The following is a 19,353-nucleotide window of genomic DNA, read 5'->3' as shown; positions in this document are numbered from 1 at the left end:
AGCTGTCAGAATTAACGTGAACTGCAGGCTCCTTGGTTTGTTGGTCCCCTTGGACAATCATCACAAAAGGGCTCCTTTTCCAGGAAGATCCTCCCACCTCTGCGGCTTCCTGACAACAGCACCTTCGTGTTGTGCCAATGGGTAGGGGGGATCCAGAACCCTCCCTCCCCCATTCTACGGAGCTCATTACTTTCATCCTGACTTCGGTGCCCTCCGCCCCTCCACTCTCCGCAGTGCTGCTTCTCAGTGCAAGAAAATCGTTTGGGACTTCAGCCCCAGTTCCTCCCATTGGAGCGAGGGGCGAGGCGGGGCTGTGGCTCAGGTGTAGCGGGCGCGCCCCTTGAGTGTTACTGCCCTGGAAGCACGGGTTTCTCTCTGCTGAACTACCAACCCCAGAGTCCTTCGCGCCGGCGAGATTACAGCCGTTCCCCTGCACCCCCGGGGGACCATGTGGCCCAACTCAGTATTGTGACGTCACAGCGTCCGTGCCTAGCCTTAGGGTGACGCGGCGGGGTATGTGTGTGTCGGCCCCCGAGTGTGTGTCGATTCCCGAGCAGTGGGTGGTGCGGCATGATGCTCCAGAGGGGTCAGCCTGTGTGGGCCAAAGAGGGGCTGTCTGTCGGTCTCTGTCCGGGGCTGCGTGTTAGTGCTCAGGGGCGGGCTAGGACCCTTGCGTGTCCGATTTGTCAGGTCTGCGTGCATCTGTCCGGTGGTGTGTCTTCTAGGCTGCACCTTCGAGCCTCTGTGTGTGTGTGTGTGTGTGTGTGTGTGTGTGTAACAGAGAAAGAGAGACTAAGGCGAGATTGTTGTGGCCGTTGTGACTGTACCAATGTGAGTGTGTGACAGCTTTTGTACGGCTGCCGCTGGGGTAACCCTTCGTAGCCCGGTGAGTCCATTGTGTTTGTGAATAGGAGCATTTTCTTTCTGTGCCTCACATAGTGGCTGACTTTGCCAAAGTAGGATAGGGTGAATGTCTGAAAATCTGGCGTCAGTGAAGGCCTGAGCCTTCCTGTCTGATTCCTCTTCCCAGTGGTGCCTCGCTTAAAGGTGGACTCAAGCAGAGATGTCAGTACCTGTTTGTGGAGTATGATAGTGGCTCTCCAGGCCAGACATTTTCTAGGATCTCTGATGTCTACAGCTGTGAATACCTTCTGCTTCTTCCCTTCCCCTACCAGCCTTAGAGACTCGCTGGGGAAATGTCCTTAGACAGGAATTTGCCTCTCAGTTGGAATGTTCCAAGCCCAGAGAGATTCTCCTGAATTGCAGACTTGGTCTTGTAATGAGAATGCACGAATGGGACTCCACATAACATACAGAGAAGACAGCTGGAGCATATTCTCCTCAAGGCTGCATTGTCTTACTTAAAAAGGGCTAGTTTCAGAGTCAGAGAAATTTAAATTCTGCTCTGGGCTCTCACTTATAAACTACATGACTTTGGATGAGTTACCTTAACCTCTTTGTTTCCATCATCTGTAAAGTGGGGGAAAATACTTAACATTGCACTTTTGTTTTACATTTTTAGTTTTTCCTTTTTTGAGAATGTATACAACAATATATACAAAGTTCTTACCTAGTTACTAGTATTATTGTCACTACTGCTATTAGAATTATTAAGGTGATTTAAACAAAATCATTGAGCATCTCCGGTGTCTATCCGCCTTCTCCCCCCCCACCCAGGAGAGAAAACTCCCCTGGAGCCTAAGTCAAGTTCTGGGGCAAAATGCAGCCATTTTGGCAGGGATACAAGCTGCTCCTTGGTGTCTGAGGGACTCCATTCCAGCTTTGAGGGTTTTTGGGAGGCTGAAAAATCTTCATGTGTATCAGGGGCCGGAAAAGAAGCCAGAATGAGTTTGGAATCATGTATGTTGGGAAGCTGCAAAACAGGCCTGGAGCCTCTTGTCTCCTTTTTCCTTCTCCAGACCTCCAGGACTGTACTCCCCAACAGAGTAGGCTGAAGGAAGAAGTTTGTACCAGTCAAGCCTTAAAGCCATGGCCTAGATGAGTTGGTATTTTCCTCTTGTTTTTCATGACATGTTCAACATTTTGTCTAAAGTTTGCTTTTGTCTAACAGACTTCTCTGGGCAATTGGTTCTCAGTTCTTCCTATTCCAGGGGGTGATCTGAAATTGCCTAACTCCCACTATTAATATCCCTGCCCTCCCCATCCTCTCTTCATGTTTTTACTCAAAAATTATTCTACACATCCATGGAACTCAGGGCTCTGCACAGCCCTGATGATGCAGAACTACATGTGCTGGAGGGGAATTGGAAAGCTTTGCAAACCTGTGGTGTCCTGTGGAATATTTACCAGCCTATGAGGCACTGACACTGGCCAGCCAGAAAGAGACAGGCCAGAGATGGAGCAAGGCCTTGAAAGCCACCTGCTAGATCTGATATTAACCCTTTAGTTTCAAGATTGGAGGAAGCTGGGGAAGGAGGTCCCTAGGATTTGAAGGTCAGTTTGGAAGGTGGTTGATGCAGCAGCTGTTTAGCAGCAGCTGAGTCTGTAGGGCTGTAAGACTGAAACATTCTCTTTGCATTTTAACATTTCTGAAATTGGGATGCCTTTTTTCTAACCAATGTATCTTCAATATGGTACAATACAGTAACATTACCTACCTCATAGATTCTAAGGCCAGAGAGGAGATAGTGCTGAGACCTGACAGGTCATCTGCTTTAGGAGGAATTTAGAAGGTTTGTGATTGTGGTCTTTAACCAGGGATGTGGGTCAACCGGGCAGGGAATTGGTGGGAGATGAAACACAGGGTTTGTTGTTCCTAAAGGGTCCAGTTTAAAGTTGAAGTTTGGGTAATGACCATGCATAAGCAACTCTGGGTCAGCCTTATCAGCTTTCCGTTCATCAGGGTGTCATGTTGCCCAGTGGGCAGTTACAAGTCACAAATGAGTTGATCTCCTTGATTTGAAGTTTGGGGACTCCATGGACAGGTTCTCAGGGGCCGTTAAATTCTTAGTTGTATGTATGGTATCGCATTTTGGGGCCTAGTATATATTTTTTCTAAGGATGAGATCCAAAATTTGACTTAGATTCCCAAAGAGATATATAACTCCTGTCTTAGCTCGTGATGCTTAACAAAGTAACATAAACTGGGTAGTTTAAACATTTATTTCTCAGGGTTCTGGAGCCTCCAGCTAACATGGCTGGGTTCTGGTGTGATCCCTCTTCCAGGTTGCAGACTGGCAACTTCTTGTATCCTCAACATGGTCCAAAGAGAACGCTTGTCCCTTCCTTACCTTATAAAGGCACCAATCCCATTCACGAGGGCTCTATCCTCATAACCTAATTACCTCCCAAAGTCTCAACTCCAAATACCATCATATTAGCGATTAGATTTCAACATAGGAATTTTGGGAACATACAAACATTCAGTCTGTAACAACCCCCTAAGTGTTAAGAACCCCTGGACTAGAATCCCAAGACTATAAGAATTGGCAAGAGTGTTTGCAATAATCCTGCCCTAAACTGGTACCCTACAATGAATGCATGGCTAAGTCATTTATGGTTTATGCATATCATAGAACTTTCTACTGCCCTAAATCATATTTAATTGTTCAATTATTAGTTACAATTGAATATAGACTGGATATTAAATTATTTTAAGGACTTATTGTTAATTTAGTTAGGTGTGGTGTGATTTTGTCAGGTGCCATTTTTTAGAGATGTAACCTGAAATATTTAGAGCTAAAATGCCATCATATCTAATTTAAAGTAGTTCAGCAAAATATACATAAATCAAATATGGCACTATGTGAACGATCATTAAACACAGGTGATGATTATGTTCTTGTTTATTGCTCTCCTTTGTATAGTTGAAAAATTTCACAATTAAAAATGTTTTTAAAAAACAGGTAAATTTTTTAAAGACTATTTTTTTAGAGCAGTTGTAGGTTCACAGCAAAATTAAAAGGTGCAGAGATTTCCTATATACCCTTTCTCCCCACATATATATAGCCTTCCCCATTATCACATCATAACCACGCAAAGTCCATAATTTACATTAGGGTTCACTCTTTGTGTTGTACAATCTATAGGTTTGGACAAATGTATAATGACATGTATCTACCATTTTAGTATCATACAGTGTTTTCACTGCCCTAAAGAATCTTCTGTACTTCACTTTTTCATTCCTTTCCCACCTCCAACTTGGCAACCACTGATCTTTTATAGTCTCCATAGTTTTGCCTTTTTCATGATGTCATGGTTAGAATCATGTAGTATATATATAGCTTTCTCAAATTGGCTTCTTTCACTTAGTAATATACATTTAAGTTTCCTTCAGGTCTTTTCATGGCTTCATAGCTTGTTTCTTTCTAGCCCTGAATAATATTCCATTGTCCAGATGTACTGCAGTTTATTTCTCCATTCACCTACTGAACGACATTTTGGTTGCTTCTCAAGTTTTGACAATTGTGAATAAACTTGCTATAAACATTTGTGTGCAGTTTTTTTGTGTGGACATACTTTTCAACTCATTTGGGTAAATGCCAAGTAGTGATTGCTGGATTGTGTGGTAAGAGCAAATTTATTTTTATAAGAAGCTGCCAAACTATCTTCCAAAGTGGCTGTCCCATTTTGCATTTCCACCAGCAATGTACGAGAGCTCCTGTTGCTCCACATTCTCGCCAGTCCTTGGTGTTGTCAGTGCTCTGGATTGTAGGCATTCTAATAGTTGTGTAGTGGTATTGATGCTGGCAAGACAAATCCCCCAGAATGGGGACTCAAGCCCTGAGGCCAAGAAGGTTCTTGGCTTCACATAGGAAAGAATTTAAATGTAAGCCAATATAGAGTTTAAAGTGAAAATAAGTTATTTAGCAGAGGGTAAAACAAAACAAGCCACCCCATAGATAGAGTGCTGGTCTCTAATCACTAGTGGAAAAGAAACCCTACCCCCCATCTTCTGGGCTAGGGTTTATATGTGTTTTCTTGCTTCTATGGAAAATTTCTTGGTATGAGAAAAGGAGGAAAGAAGAACAATGGTAAATTTGTCTTAACTTCAAGAAGAATAAGGGCAGGTTTTAACTTGTAAGGCACAACCTGTGGCTTATTTGTAGTAGGCTTAACTATGGGATGGCCATGACGGAATATTTTTACTGAAAACTTCCCTAACCTCATGAAAGAAATAGACATACAAGTCCAGAAAGAGCACAGAGTCCCAAACAAGATGAACACAAAGAGGCCCACACCAAGATACATCATCATTAAAATGCCAAAGGTTAAACAGAAAGACAGAATTCTAAAAACAGCAAGAGAAAGGCAGTTAGTTACATACAAGGGAGCTCCCATAAGACTGACGGTTTTTCAACAGAAACTTTGCAGGCCAGAGGGATTGGCAATGAAATAGTCAAAGCAATGAAAATCAAGGAGCTATAACCAAGACTACTCTATTCAATAAGGCTATCATTTAAAATCGAAGGACAGATAAAGAGCTTCCCAGAAAAGAAAAAGCTAAGGAATTCACCACCACCAAACCAGTATTAAATGTTAAATGGACTTTGGGGGGTGGGGGAGAAGAACATAAATAATAAATAATAAAACGGCAATACCTATCAATAATCACTTTAAATGTGAATGGATTAAATGCTCCAATCAAAAGACATTGGGTAGCTAAATGGATAAGAAAATAAGACCCATATATATGCTGTCTACTAGAGAACCACCTCAGATTGAAAGATACACACAGAGTGAAAGTAAAAGGATGGGAAAAGATATTTAATGCAAATAGAAACAAAAAAAGGTGAGGTAGCAATATTTATATCACACAAAATAGACTAAAAGATAGGCTATAATAAGAGACAAAAAAGGACATTGATAATGATAAAGGGATCAACCCAACAGGAGGATATAATCCTCATAAACATTCATGCACCCAACACAGGAGCACCTAAATACATAAAGCAAACATTAACCAACATAAAGTGAGAGATTGAAAGTAATACAGCCATAGTAGGGGAAATTAATATCCCATTAACATCAATGGATAGAACTTCCACACAGAAAATCAAGGAAACAGCAGTCTTAAATGACACATTAGACCAGATGGATTTAATTGATATTTTTAGGGCATTCCACCAAAAAGCAGCAGGACATACATTCAAGTGCACATGGAACAATTTCCAAGAGTGACCACATGTTAGGCCACAAATCAAGTCTCAATAAACTTAAGAAGACTGAAATCATATCAAGCATCTTCTCTGACCATAATGGTATGAAACTAGAAATCAATTACAAGAAAAAAAACTGAAAAACACACAAACACATGGAGACTTAATAACATGCTACTAAACAATGAATGGGTTAACAATGAGATCAAAGAAGAAATCAAAAGATACCTTGAGACAAATGAAAACACAATGACCCCAAATCTATGGGGCACAGCAAAAGCAGTCCTCAGAGAGAAATTCATAGCAATACAGGCCTACCTCAAGAAACAAGAAAAAATCTCAAATAAACAATCTAACTTTACATGTAAGGAACTGAAAAAAGAACAGCAAACAAAGCCCAAAATGAATAGAAGGAAGGAAATAAGATTGGAGAGAAAATAAGTGAAATAGTCTAAAAAAGAATACAAAAGATCAATGAAATCAAGAGTTTGTTCTTTGAAAAGATAAACAAAATTGATAAACCTTTAACCAGACTCTTCAGAAAAGAAAAAGAGAAGATCCAATTTAATAATATCAGAAATTAAAGAGAAGTGACAACTAACACAGCAGAAATACAAAGGACTTTAAGAAAATACTACAATTATATGCTAACAAATTGGACAATCTGGAAGAAATGGATAAACTCTTAGAAACATACAATCTTCCAAGTCTAAATCAGAAGAAACAAAATCTGAACAGAATGATTACTACTAATGAAATCGAATCAGCAAACAAAAAATTCCCAACAAACAAACGTCCTGGACCAGATGGCTCCACAGGTGAATTTTACCAAACATTCAAAGAATTAACATGCTTTTCAAGCTATTCCAAAAATTTCAGGAGGAGGAAAGGCTCCTAACCTCATTTTAGGAGGCCACCAGTATCCTGATTTCAAAACCAGACAAAGACATTCAAAACAACAACAACAACAACAACAACAACAAACTGTAGGTCAATATCCCTGTAGAACATAGATGCAAAAATCCTCAACAAAATATGAGCAAATCAAATTCAGCAATATATTAAAAAGATCATACACTACAATCAAGTGGGAGTTACTCCTGGGATGCACGGTTAGTTCAATCTCTGCAAATCAATTAATGTGATACACCTCATAAACAAAATGAAAAATAAAGATCATATGATCTTATCAATAGATGCAGAAAAAGCATTTGACAAAATCCAGCATCCATTTATGATAAAAACTCTCAGCAAAGTGGGACTATACCTCAACATAATAAAGGCCATACATGACAAACCCACAGCTAATGTCATGCTCAATGGTAAAAAGCTAAAAGAGTTTTCCTTAAGATCAGGAAAAAGACAAGAATGTCCACTTTCACTGCTTCTATTCAACACTGTATTGCATGCCCTAGTCATAGCAAGCAGACAACAAAAAAAATAAATAAAAGGCATCCAAATTGAAAAGGAAGAAGTAAAACTTTTATTATTTGAAGATGACATGATATTATATAGAGAAAACCCTAAAGATTCCCCCAAAAAAACTACAATTTATAAAGGATTTCAGTAAAGTAGCAGGATACAAAATTATATTCAGAAATTGGCTTCATTTTTCTACACTAATAATTATTATAGAAATTAATAAAACAATCCCATTTGCAATTTCATGAAAAAATACCTAGGAATAAATTTAACCAAAGATAAAAGACTTGCATTTGGAAAATTATAAGACATTGAAGAAAGAAATTGAAGAAGATATAAGTGGAAGCATATACCATGCTCGTGCATAGGAAGAATTAACATCATTAAAATGTTCATACTACCCAAAGCAATCTGTAGATTCAACACAATCCCTATCAAAATACCAATGGTATATTTCACAGAACTAAAACAAATAATTCTAAAATTTATATGGAACCATAGAAGATCCCTGATATCAAACTACACTGCAATGCTATAGTGATCAAAACAGCATGGTACTGGCATAAATACAGACACATAGGTCAATGGAACAAAATAGAGAGCTCAGAAATAAACCTATGCCTATATGGTCATTTACTCGATGACAAAGGAGGCAAGAATATAAATGGTGCTGGGGAAACTGGATGGATACATGCAAAGAAATGAAACTAGACCACCTTCTTACACCATATACAAGAATAAACTCAAAACGGATTAAAGACTTAAATGTAAGACCCATAACCATAAAACTCCTAAAAGAAAACGTAGGCAGTAAACTCTTAGATACTGCTCTTAGAAATATATTTTTCTGATCTATCTCCTTGGGAAGGGAAACAAAAGAAAAAATAAACAAATGGGACTACATTAAATGAAAAAGTTTTTACATAGTAAACCACACACACACATAAAAGACAACCTATTGAATGGAGAAGATATTCACCTAGGATACATCCAAATAAGGAGTTAATATCCAAAATTTATAAAGAACTCATGCAACTCAACACCAAAAAAACTAACAATTCAATTTAAAAATGTGCAGAAGACCTGAATAGATGATTCTCCAATGAGGACATAGAGACGGCCAATAGACATATGAAAAGAAGCTCTATGTCACTAACCTTCAGAGAAATGCAAAACAAAACCCCAAGGAGATATCACCTCACACCTGTCAAAATCGCCATCATCAATAAATCAACAAACAAGTGTTGGTGAGAATGGGGGGGAAGGTAACCCTCGTGCAAAGTGGACTGCAAATTGGTTGAGCCACCATAGAAAATAGTATGGATCTGTTTTTAAAAAAATTAAAAACAGATCTACCTTATGTCCCAGCAATTCCACTTCTGGGTATTTATCTGAAGAAATCTGAAACACTAATTCAAAAAGACGTATGCACCCCTGTGATACGGCTATTTACAATAGCCAAGATATAGAAGCAACCTAAGTGCCCATCAACAGATGACTGATAAAGAATGTGGTACATATATACAACGGACTATTACTCAGCCATAATAAAGAATGAAAAACTTACCATTTGTGACAACATGGATGGACCTGGAACATATTATGGTAAGTGAAATAAGTCAAACAGAGAAAGACAAATACTATATGATCACACTTTTATGTGGAATCTACAGAACAAAATAAAGAAAACAGAATGAGACATACAGCTTACAAACTGATGGTAGCCAGATGGGAGGGGAGTTGGGGAGCTGGATGAAAAAGATGAAGGGACTAAGAAGTACAAATTGATTGTTATGAAATAGTCAAGAGGATGTAAAGTACTGCATAGGGAATATAGTCAATAATATTGTAATAACTATGTATAGTCCAGGTGGGTACTAGACTAGTCAAGGGGAATCACTTTTTAAATTATATGTCTAACCACTAACACCTGAAACTAATATAATATTGAATGTCCACTGTAATTGAAAGTAAGCATTTTAAAGAACAAAGTGGAATATTTTGAACTGGAAAATACAGTTGGGAGAGCAGGTTACTCAGTCTATGCTTAGGGGTTGAGGTACAATAGGCTATTTGTGTTTTTAGAGAAGTTATTTTAATAAAGGATTGAGAACTCTTTTCCTTCATTATGCAAAAATACAGTAACCAAAATAAAAGACTCAATGGATGTGCTGAGGAGCAGAATGAGACAACAGAAGAAAATATTAGTGAACTTGAACATAGAACAAGAGAAATTACCCAATATGAACAAGAGACAGGAAAAGTATGCTGAGTCCTACAAGAAAGGAGAGTGTGAGGCTGAAAAAGCATTAAAAAAAATAATGGCAGAAAATCCCCAACTTTGACAATAAACATAAGCCTACAGATTCAAGAAGCTGAGGAAACCCCAATCAGTATAGATCCAAAGAAATTCATGCCAAGAAACATCATAATCAAACTTTAGAAAACTAAAGACAAGAAAAAATTCTAGAAATGATACACTACCTATAGAGGAACACTGATTCGAATGACAGATTTCTTACCAGAAAACATGAAGGCCAGAAGAAAGTGTCACGTTTTTAAAGTTCTGAAAGAACTGTCAACCCAGAATTCTATACCAGCAAAAAATATCTTTTAGGCATGATTGTGAAATGAACACATACGCAGATGAAGAAAAACTAAGAGAATTTGTTGTCAGAAGATCTATTGCAAAGAATGGTTAAAGGGTGGGAGGGGATAGGATAGGCAAAAAGGTGAAGGGGATTGAGAGGTTAAAATTCCAGTTATAAAATAAGTAAGTCACAGGGATGTAATGTACAACAGAGAGAATATAGTCAATAATATAACTTCGTACAGCGACAGATGGTTATGTGACTTTTCGTCATCACTTTGTCAGGTATATAACGGTCACATAACTATGATATACACCTGAAACTGATATAATATTGTATGCCAACTATAATTTTTAAAAACAAAAAAATGCAAATTCATGGGTCCACCCAAACTTGCAGAATAATGTCATAGAATTGGGCCCAGGATCTCCAAGAGATTTTTATGTACATTACATTTTGAGAAGCAATATCTAAGCTAAATGGTTCTCAACCTGGTTTCCTATTAAGGTGATCTGGGTAATTTAAATACCATCACCCCATAAATTATGTCAGGTAGTTGGGGGTGAGTTTTATCATCTCAACCTTTACTGCACATTAGAATTATCTGGAGCATGTTTATCAATCCCAATACCCAAGCCTCACACAAAATCCATTAAACCTGTATCTCTGGGAGAAGGACCAAGGCATCAGTATTTTTTTAAAGCTCATCAGATGATTCCAATGTGAGCCAAGCTGAGCATCAATATACACACAGTGCTTATCATCTTTTAATGTGTATGAATCACCTGGGGACATTACTAATATGCATATATTGATGCAGTGGAGCTGGGTTTCAACCAAGCTCCTCTCTAATCTCGCTGATAAATAAACTTGGATGAATAAAAGTAATTTTTAAAAAAGATCAGCAATATTTAGAAACCAAAATATGAATATGTCATATTTGGGAGCATTTTATTGACATTGAAAGAAATTTTAAAACAAAAATTTACAATGACCTATAATAACCAAAATGTACAAGGCCAAAGGAATAATCCCTTTAATTGTACTGAAATACTTCGACAGTATCAAAAACTCTCTTCTCAGGATACGGTGCTGCTTAAAAGATAAAGACCCAATAGGTGGGTCCTTTACCCAGAGTTTCCCAAAATTCAGTCATTTTACACATCAAGTACACATTAATTTCAGAGATTCCTATTTACATTAAATTTTAATACTCCTTTGTGTAGACTCAGTTTCTTATAAAATTAAATTTAAATGCCAGTTTGATAAGTTCTAGTTGAAATATAACTTTAACTTTACATAAAAAATAAGTAAAAATGTCCAAAGGGGAGGGTAAAAGGGTAGAGGCAGGGATGAAAAAAGTGAAGGGGATCAAGAGATACAAACTTCCAGTTATAAAGTAAGTCAGTCACAGGGACATAATGTACAGCATAGGGAATATAGTAAATAATATAACTTTTAGAGGGACAGATTGTTACTAGACCTATTGTGGTGATCACTTTATAAGTTATATAAATATCGGCTTACTATGTTGTATACCCAAAACTAATAAATTGTGTGTTAATAAAAAATAAAATTACAGCACCAATGATTCCAAAAATTAAAAAAGCAAAAAACAAACTATAAGCCATGTGCCAGGGTTTCAACTTTTAACAAGCTTGGTTCCCGACCTCAAGGACATAATCCTGCAGTGGCAGTCGTGCATCACAATCACCTGGAGGCTGGTTAGAATCCATTGCTGGCACCCACCACCCATTTCCTATTCAAGTAAGTAGGTTTGAGGTCGGGCTCAAGATTTTGCATTTCTAAGAAGTTCCCAAGTAGTGCCCACGAAGCTGGTTCAGGATAACACTTTGAGAACCTTCTGTATCCTCCATGGGATACAGATAATGTCTGTGGCTTTGTTGTGGACCATTTGTGCCCCCAAGCCCGCACATTCATATACTGAAATCTTAACCCCCAATGTGATAGGAGGTGGGGCCTTTGGAAGTTAATTAGGTAACGAGGGTGGAGCCCTCACTAATGATTAATGCCCTTATAAAAAGCGACACCACAGAGCTTGCTTCCTCTCTGCTCTCTACCTTGTGAGGATACAACGAGATGAGATGATGGTCATCTGTGAACAAGGAACAGGGCTTCCACAGAAATGTATCATGCTGGCATCCTGATCTTGAGTTTCCAGCCTCCAGAACTGTGAGAAACAGATGTTGTTTAAGCCTAAATAAATAAGTAATAAAAGAATGGCTAGAGGAAGTTCTTTAAGCAGAAGAGAAATGATAAAGTAAGGAAACATGGAATATCAAGAATGAGGAATGACAGAGTAAAAATATGTGCACATTTAATAGACTATCTCCTGTTGAGTGTCCTAAATTATGTTAGCTTGTTTAAGCAAAAATGACACTGTTTTATGTAGTTCTTAAGGTATACAGAGGAAATATTTAAAGCAATTATACAATAAAGTAGGAAAATTAAAGGACCTCAGTTGAGATAAAAAGGTTTTAACTGGTTAAATGCTGACACAAGTGATAAGTTATGTATGTATAATGTAATACCTAGAGCAACTACTAAAAATATGTACAAAGAGATATATATACTCAAGAAATCTATAGATAAATCAAAGTAGAATTCTGAAAAATGCTCAAGTAACCCACAGTAAAAAAAAGTGAAACAGGAACAAAAAGACAAATCAACCAATAAAATGAAAGACAAATGTTCATTAACACTTTTATTTGTAATAACCCCAAGTTGAAAACAATCCAAATGTGAAAAAAAGCCAATCTCAAAAGGTTATATAGTGTATGATCCCATTTATAGAACTCTTGATATTACAAAATTATAGAGAATAGATTGGCGGTTGCCAGGGTTTAGAAATAGGAGCAGGGAGAGGAAAGAATGGTGTAACTACAAAGGAATAGAACAAGGGATCTTTGTGGTGTTGGAAATTCTGTATCTTGATTGTGGTGGTAGTTACACAAATTTACACAAGATAAAACTGTATAGAACTACATGGGCACACATACACAGAGTGCATATAAAACTGGTGAAATACGCATATGATTAGGTCTGTGGATTGCAGGTGTCACATTTGATACTATAGTTATGCAACATGTTATCATTAGGGGAAACTGGATGTAGGGTACACAAATTAAATAGTACTATAGGATATTATTTCTGCAACTTCCTATAAATCTATAATTATTTCTAAATAAAAACATTTTTGAAAGTCCCAGTAGAAGAAAATAGACAAAATATGTGAATGGGCTATCCACAGAAAAGGAACTTTGAGTACTAAAAATATTTGAAAGGCCTCAATATAAAACAGCTATGGTACAGGAATAAATGACCTTTCACATCCACTGGGCCCTTACCTGGCACATATAAAATCACCAGCATCTGTATCCGCATTGAAGGATCCAGAAACCAAAGAAATCTTTGCTGAGATATTTGTACACTGAAATTGCTTCTGCTCTGATTCAGGTAACTATCCTTGGTCTGACGTATTAGGACATTAATCACATTTTATAGTATGCATGAATGGTCTCTTCCCCTCAATCTGAAACCAACCCAAATGCAGCTGATTTCCCCCACCCCCCAAATGGAGAGTCAATTATCCCCAAAATTGATTATTTCATTTCTTTACTACTTTAAACTAAGGAAGAACTTGTGTTTGTAATTAAAATTAAAAATTTTAAAAGCTGGCCTCAAACGAATGTGATATTCTGATTTTTATTACCCCGATTAATATTATGAGGACACAGTAAGCAAAGTATTATCTTTATTCAGGTTTGGTTTGTGTATTAGCAAAGAAAATTTTCTCTAAATGTTAGTACCTGATCAAAAATAAGAATTCTTTTAAAAATTGTTTCTATAGGTCGTTTCCTGCACCCATTTGATTCTTTTTTTAGAGAAATAGGTAATAAAGGTAAGAAAGAATACCAAAAAAGCAACAATTTGACAACCAAATTTGTTACCACTGTCATATTTGCTTTCATTCTATAAGAAACATTACAGATAAATATAACTCCCTCTAAACCCTTTCCACTTCCTCAAAGTGGGATCCATGCTCATATATGGATCCATGGTCAACACACATTACTGTTCTTTGCGTTATTTTATTAAATTTATACAAACAATATGTCATGTTTTATTGTACATTTTGCTTTTTACTCTTAGTATTATATATTGTTATCTATCCATGTAACTATGTAAAATTTGTATTCACTAAATACTGTATTCTATCACAGAAATAACCACATCATATTGATCTATCTCTCTACTAATAGAAATTTGTTATATCCAATTTAGAGTAATACAAGTCATGATGCAGTGAACATATATATCTTTGTGCACATATGTGTGTGCTCTGAAGACAATACACCAAAATAGAATTGATTGTCCCATATGTATGTGTTTTTAAAGAAATCCTGTTACTCTAAGGTGACATTCTATTTTCATCATAGTTTAAGAATTTTACTTTTTATATTCTGTTTTTCAATGTATTTGGATTTTATTTTTATATATGGCATAAACTAGAGATCTAACACTTTTCGTTAAAATGAATCTTGCATTTATTGAATAGGCCATCCTTTCTCCAATTATTTCCGTAGCATTATCACATACAAAATTCCCACATCTCCTTCCTCCAATCCTCAATTTGTTTCCACTGATTTATTTACTCATCAAGAACACATGGTTTAAATGACACCTGTAAAATATGTGATGGTATCTAGTAGACTGCCTTTTCTTTTGGTTTTCACATTTTCTTGAGTTATTTGTAGTCCTTTACATTCCAATGCAAAATATTGAATCATTTTGTAAAATTCTTAATGTACAACTAACTGGTGAAAACTTTGAGTGGAAGTACTTTATAAAATTAGAGATTTGTGAAAGAATTTATATTTTTTACAATGTCAAATCATTTCAGACAGTGTTATTTTTCTAAAATTTAAAGGTGTTCTTTTGTGCCCTTCAAAATGTTTTATAACTTTATACATATATATGTATCATAACTCATTGTTGTGCTTCTTCTTAGATATTTTATATCAACATACTTTCTAATTAACTATTTCTCATATAAAAGGTTATTTTTATAGTTTCTCTTTTTCCCCAATCTTTTTCTTGCTAATGCACTGGCTGGGAGCTCAAGTATCACATTGATAAGCTGAACAGCAGATATCGTTTCAGTTTTTAATGAGAATGACAAATATTATCAATAGATAAGATGTCTGCTGAAGGTTTTTGATGATCAACTTTTTCATTATACAATTTAATCTTGGAAAGAATTCTCATGTTTCACAAATGTATGACTTCTTCAAAAGTCTTCCCTACATTCATAGTTTTCTGCTGTAGAATTGATTATGTAATGTGCAAGGAGGTGCTAGTTCCTTCTGATGGCTTTTCCATATTCACAGGGTTTCTATTTCTAATGAGTATGAATTCTCTGGTGTCTAACAAGGTGTGACTTTTGGCTGAAAGCCTTACCACACTCATTACAATGATATGGCTTCTCGCCTGTATGTTTTCTCATATGTAGTGTAAGAGATGAGATTTGAGAGAAGGCTTTTCCACATTTACTACAGTCAAAGGGTTTCTCACCTGTATGACCTCGTATATGTATAGTAAGGGATGAGCTTTGGGAGAAAGCTTTTCCACATTTATTACATTCATAGGGTTTCTCACCTGTATGACCTCTCATGTGCACAATAAGGGAAGTTCTTTGAGAGAAAGCTTTTCCACATTCATTACACACATACGGCTTCTCACCTGTATGACTTCTCATATGTAAATTAAGCAATGAGCACTGAGAAAAGGCTTTTCCACATTTATCACATTCATAAGGCTTTTCCCCTGTGTGACTTCTCAGATGAAGAGTAAGGGATGCAATTTGAGAGAAGGCTTTACCACATTTGTTACAATCATAAGGTTTCTCTCCAGTGTGAACTTTCTGATGTGTAATAAAGTTTTGCTTTTGGCTGAAAGCTTTACCACATTCATTACATTCATAGGGTTTCTCTCCAGAATGAATTTTTTCATGAGCAATGAGATTTGATTTCTGGCTAAAGGCTTTGCCACATTCCTTACATATATAGGGTTTTTCTCCAGTGTGAATTCTCTGGTGCCTAACAAGATTTGACATCTGAATGAATGCTTTTCCACATTCATTACATTCATAAGGTTTCTCTCTAGTATGAATCTTCTGGTGTGTAATGAAGTTTTTCTTGTGGCTGAAGGCTTTTCTACATTCCTTACATTCATAGGGTTTCTCACCGGTATGACTTCTCATATGTACTGTAAGGGCTGAGCTTTGAGAGAAGGATTTTCCACATTCATTACATTCATAGGGTTTCTCACCTGTATGAATTCTCACATGTATAATAAGCATGGAAAACTGAGAAAAGGCTTTTCCACATTTATCACATTTATAAGGTTTTTCTCCTGTATGACTTCTCATATGAAGAGCAAGGGATGCAATTCGAGGGAAGGCTTTACCACATTCATTACATGCATAAGGTTTCTCCCCAGTATGAACTTTCTGATGCGCAATGAGGCTTTGCTTCTGGCTGAATGCTTTTCCACACTCATTACATTCGTAAGGTTTCTCTCCAGTATGAATTTTTTCATGATCAATGAGATTTGATTTCTGGCTGAAGGATTTCCCACAGTCCTTACACACATAGGGTTTCTCTCCAGTATGAATTCTTTGATGTCTAATGAGATTTGACATTTTAATGAACATTTTCCCACATTCATTACATTCATAAGACTGCTCCCTACTGTGAATTTTATGATGTTTAAGGAGTTTTTCCTTGTGGTTGAAGGCTTTTCTACATTTTTTACATTCATAGGGTTTCTCTCCAGTATGAATTCTCAGGTGTCTGATGAGATCCAAGGTTTGACTGAATCCTTTTCCACAATGATTACACTTAAAGGGGGTTATCACAAGATGGGATGAGCTATTGCCAAATGGCTTTATAGATTCACTATATTCACAGTATTCCTTTCTTATAAGGATTCTCTCATCATTATGACAGTCAAAATTATTATGTTCTAAACATTTTCCAAATAAGTTACAGTCATAGAGATTGTGACTGGAATGAAAAAAGTCTGAGTTTGGATAAAATGCATTTGTAATTTTCTTATGACATTCATTGACTTTTTCTTCAGTCAATGTTTCTGTGAATTTATCTTCAAGTTGTGTCAAAAGTTTGTCCTGGATATTCTGATGCTCATCAACTCCCCATATTTCTCCTAAAACAGTTTGCAAATAAATATTATTTGTAATTTCCTCCAAGATTATAAATCAAGAAGATTTTAAAAAATATGCTATAGAATTATAGAATTGATTCTTGGCTTAAGGCCTAGTTTTCCACTATTAAGCAAATTCCAGGTGCATATACCTCCTATTTCCTAAGCTTAAGAAAATTTCAGGAAAGCAGATATGAGTAGAGGTAGACATTTATGAATACAAATAGCCTTGATTGCTTTTAAATGGGATCTGAAAGAAAATAGATAAACTGTTGGGTAAATAAAAGAAAATGTAGAATTTACATATAAAGTAAGAAAAACTAATGATAGAGAAAAAAACAGACAGGAAGTTAAAATCACAAAACTATTTTGAAATACATTTTTACAAACTGTTTGATGTGAATAATTTTCTGAAAAATGTAAATGACCAAATTGACTATTTAAGATATAGAAGACCTATATAAACCAAATTCTAAAAAAATAAACAAACATATAAAAACAATCCCCTAAAAACAAGACAAATAGAAAAGGCCCAGAGAGACTCACATGAAATTTTAACAAACATTTAAGACACAGCTCTCATGCTGTGCAAAATGTTACAAAAGAAAAAAAGAGAATTCCTAATTTTTTGTGTATGAAACAAACAATATTAATACCAAAACCTGACAAATATGACAACCAAAAAATCTAACTATATACCAATTTCACTTATGAATATCAATGTAAAAATTCTACACAAAATAGCAAAATAACCCAGAAGAAGAAAAAAGGGACCCAGAAGCACATTAAATATAAGATACTTCATACCTGAATAGATTTTTTCCCAAGAATATAAGTATGTTTCAATATTAGAAAAATTCTATTACTATACATATATTAATAGATCAAAAGTGAAAATTCAAGTAATCATTTCCAAAGATATTAAAAAGATGATAAAGCTCAGCATCTATTTATCATTTTAAAAACCCTTTATAAAATGGGACTAGACAGACACTTATTTAACTTGAGAAAAAGAAAGTACAGTATAACTTGAACCTTAGCACCATACTTAATGGGAAAAATCCCAAAATATTCACATTACAGTCAGGAAGAAGATGAGTTCTACACCACCATTACTATGGTACTGGATAGTGTATTAAATAGAGAAAGAAATCAGAGGTATAAGAAGTTGGAAAGGAAAGGTAAAATGAACATTGTCAGTAATAAAACGATTTACCTGCAAAATCAAGAGTCAACTGAAAAATTATTTTAAAAAAGTAAGAAACTCATTAAATTTACTATATAGTAAGTATTGTTTCAAAAACCTTCATATGTATAAACAATTATTTACAAAAATATAACAGAAGACTACACTTACAAATGCAAAAAAAATATATTAAAAATCTGGGAATAAATTTAATAAGAAATATCCAAAAATTATAAGAAAACTTTAAAATGCATACAGATTTGAAAAAATGGAAAAGTATTATGGGTTGAATTGTGTGTCCTCCCAATCCCCCTCCCACAAAAAAACACACACAAAAAAAACAACTTATGTTGAAGTCCTAACCCACAGTAACTCAGAATGTGAAGTTATTTGGAAATAGGGTCATTGCAGAAATAATTAGTTAAGATGAAGTCATACTGGAGTAGAGTAACCCCTAATCTAGTATGTCTGGTGTTCTTATAAAAAGAATGCCACATGAAAAGACAGAAACACAGGGAGAACGAACGCCATGTGAAGATAAAAGACTGGAGCTATGATGCCACAAGCCAAGGAATGTCTAGGGCTACCAGAAGCTGAAAGAGGCTTCTGGTTTCAGAGGGAGCATGGCCCTGCTGACACCTTGATTTAGTATTTCTAGCCTCCAGAACTGTGAGAATAAATTTCTGTTATTGTAAGCCACCCAGTTTGTGGTAGCTTGTTATGGTAGCCCTAGGAAACTAAGACAAAAGGTATATCACATTCTTGGAAAAGAACATTCAACAGCAAAAAT

General features: G+C 36.0%; 1 protein-coding gene across 3 annotated transcripts in view; it reads right to left on the bottom strand.

Moving 5' to 3' along the window:
- Window positions 1–12,831: 12,831 nt before the first annotated feature.
- The window catches only part of ZNF569 (zinc finger protein 569), a 35,926-nt gene continuing 29,404 nt past the window's right edge, over window positions 12,832–19,353 (bottom strand). For all 3 annotated transcript variants that reach the window (XM_088800633.1, XM_019749901.3, XM_088800634.1), the window contains one exon: window positions 12,832–17,380. In XM_088800633.1, the coding sequence (XP_088656759.1) occupies window positions 15,555–17,380 (1,826 nt within the window). In that variant the 3' untranslated portion in view covers window positions 12,832–15,554. The remainder of the gene's footprint in view (window positions 17,381–19,353) is intronic.

The sequence above is a fragment of the Rhinolophus sinicus genome, chromosome 8, assembly GCF_057876585.1.
Source record: "Rhinolophus sinicus isolate RSI-liver-muscle chromosome 8, RSI-T2T, whole genome shotgun sequence".
NCBI classification, from domain to species: Eukaryota; Metazoa; Chordata; class Mammalia; order Chiroptera; family Rhinolophidae; genus Rhinolophus; species Rhinolophus sinicus.
The sequence above is the reverse complement of the archived record's forward strand: the minus strand, read 5'-3'. Positions and strand labels throughout refer to the sequence as shown.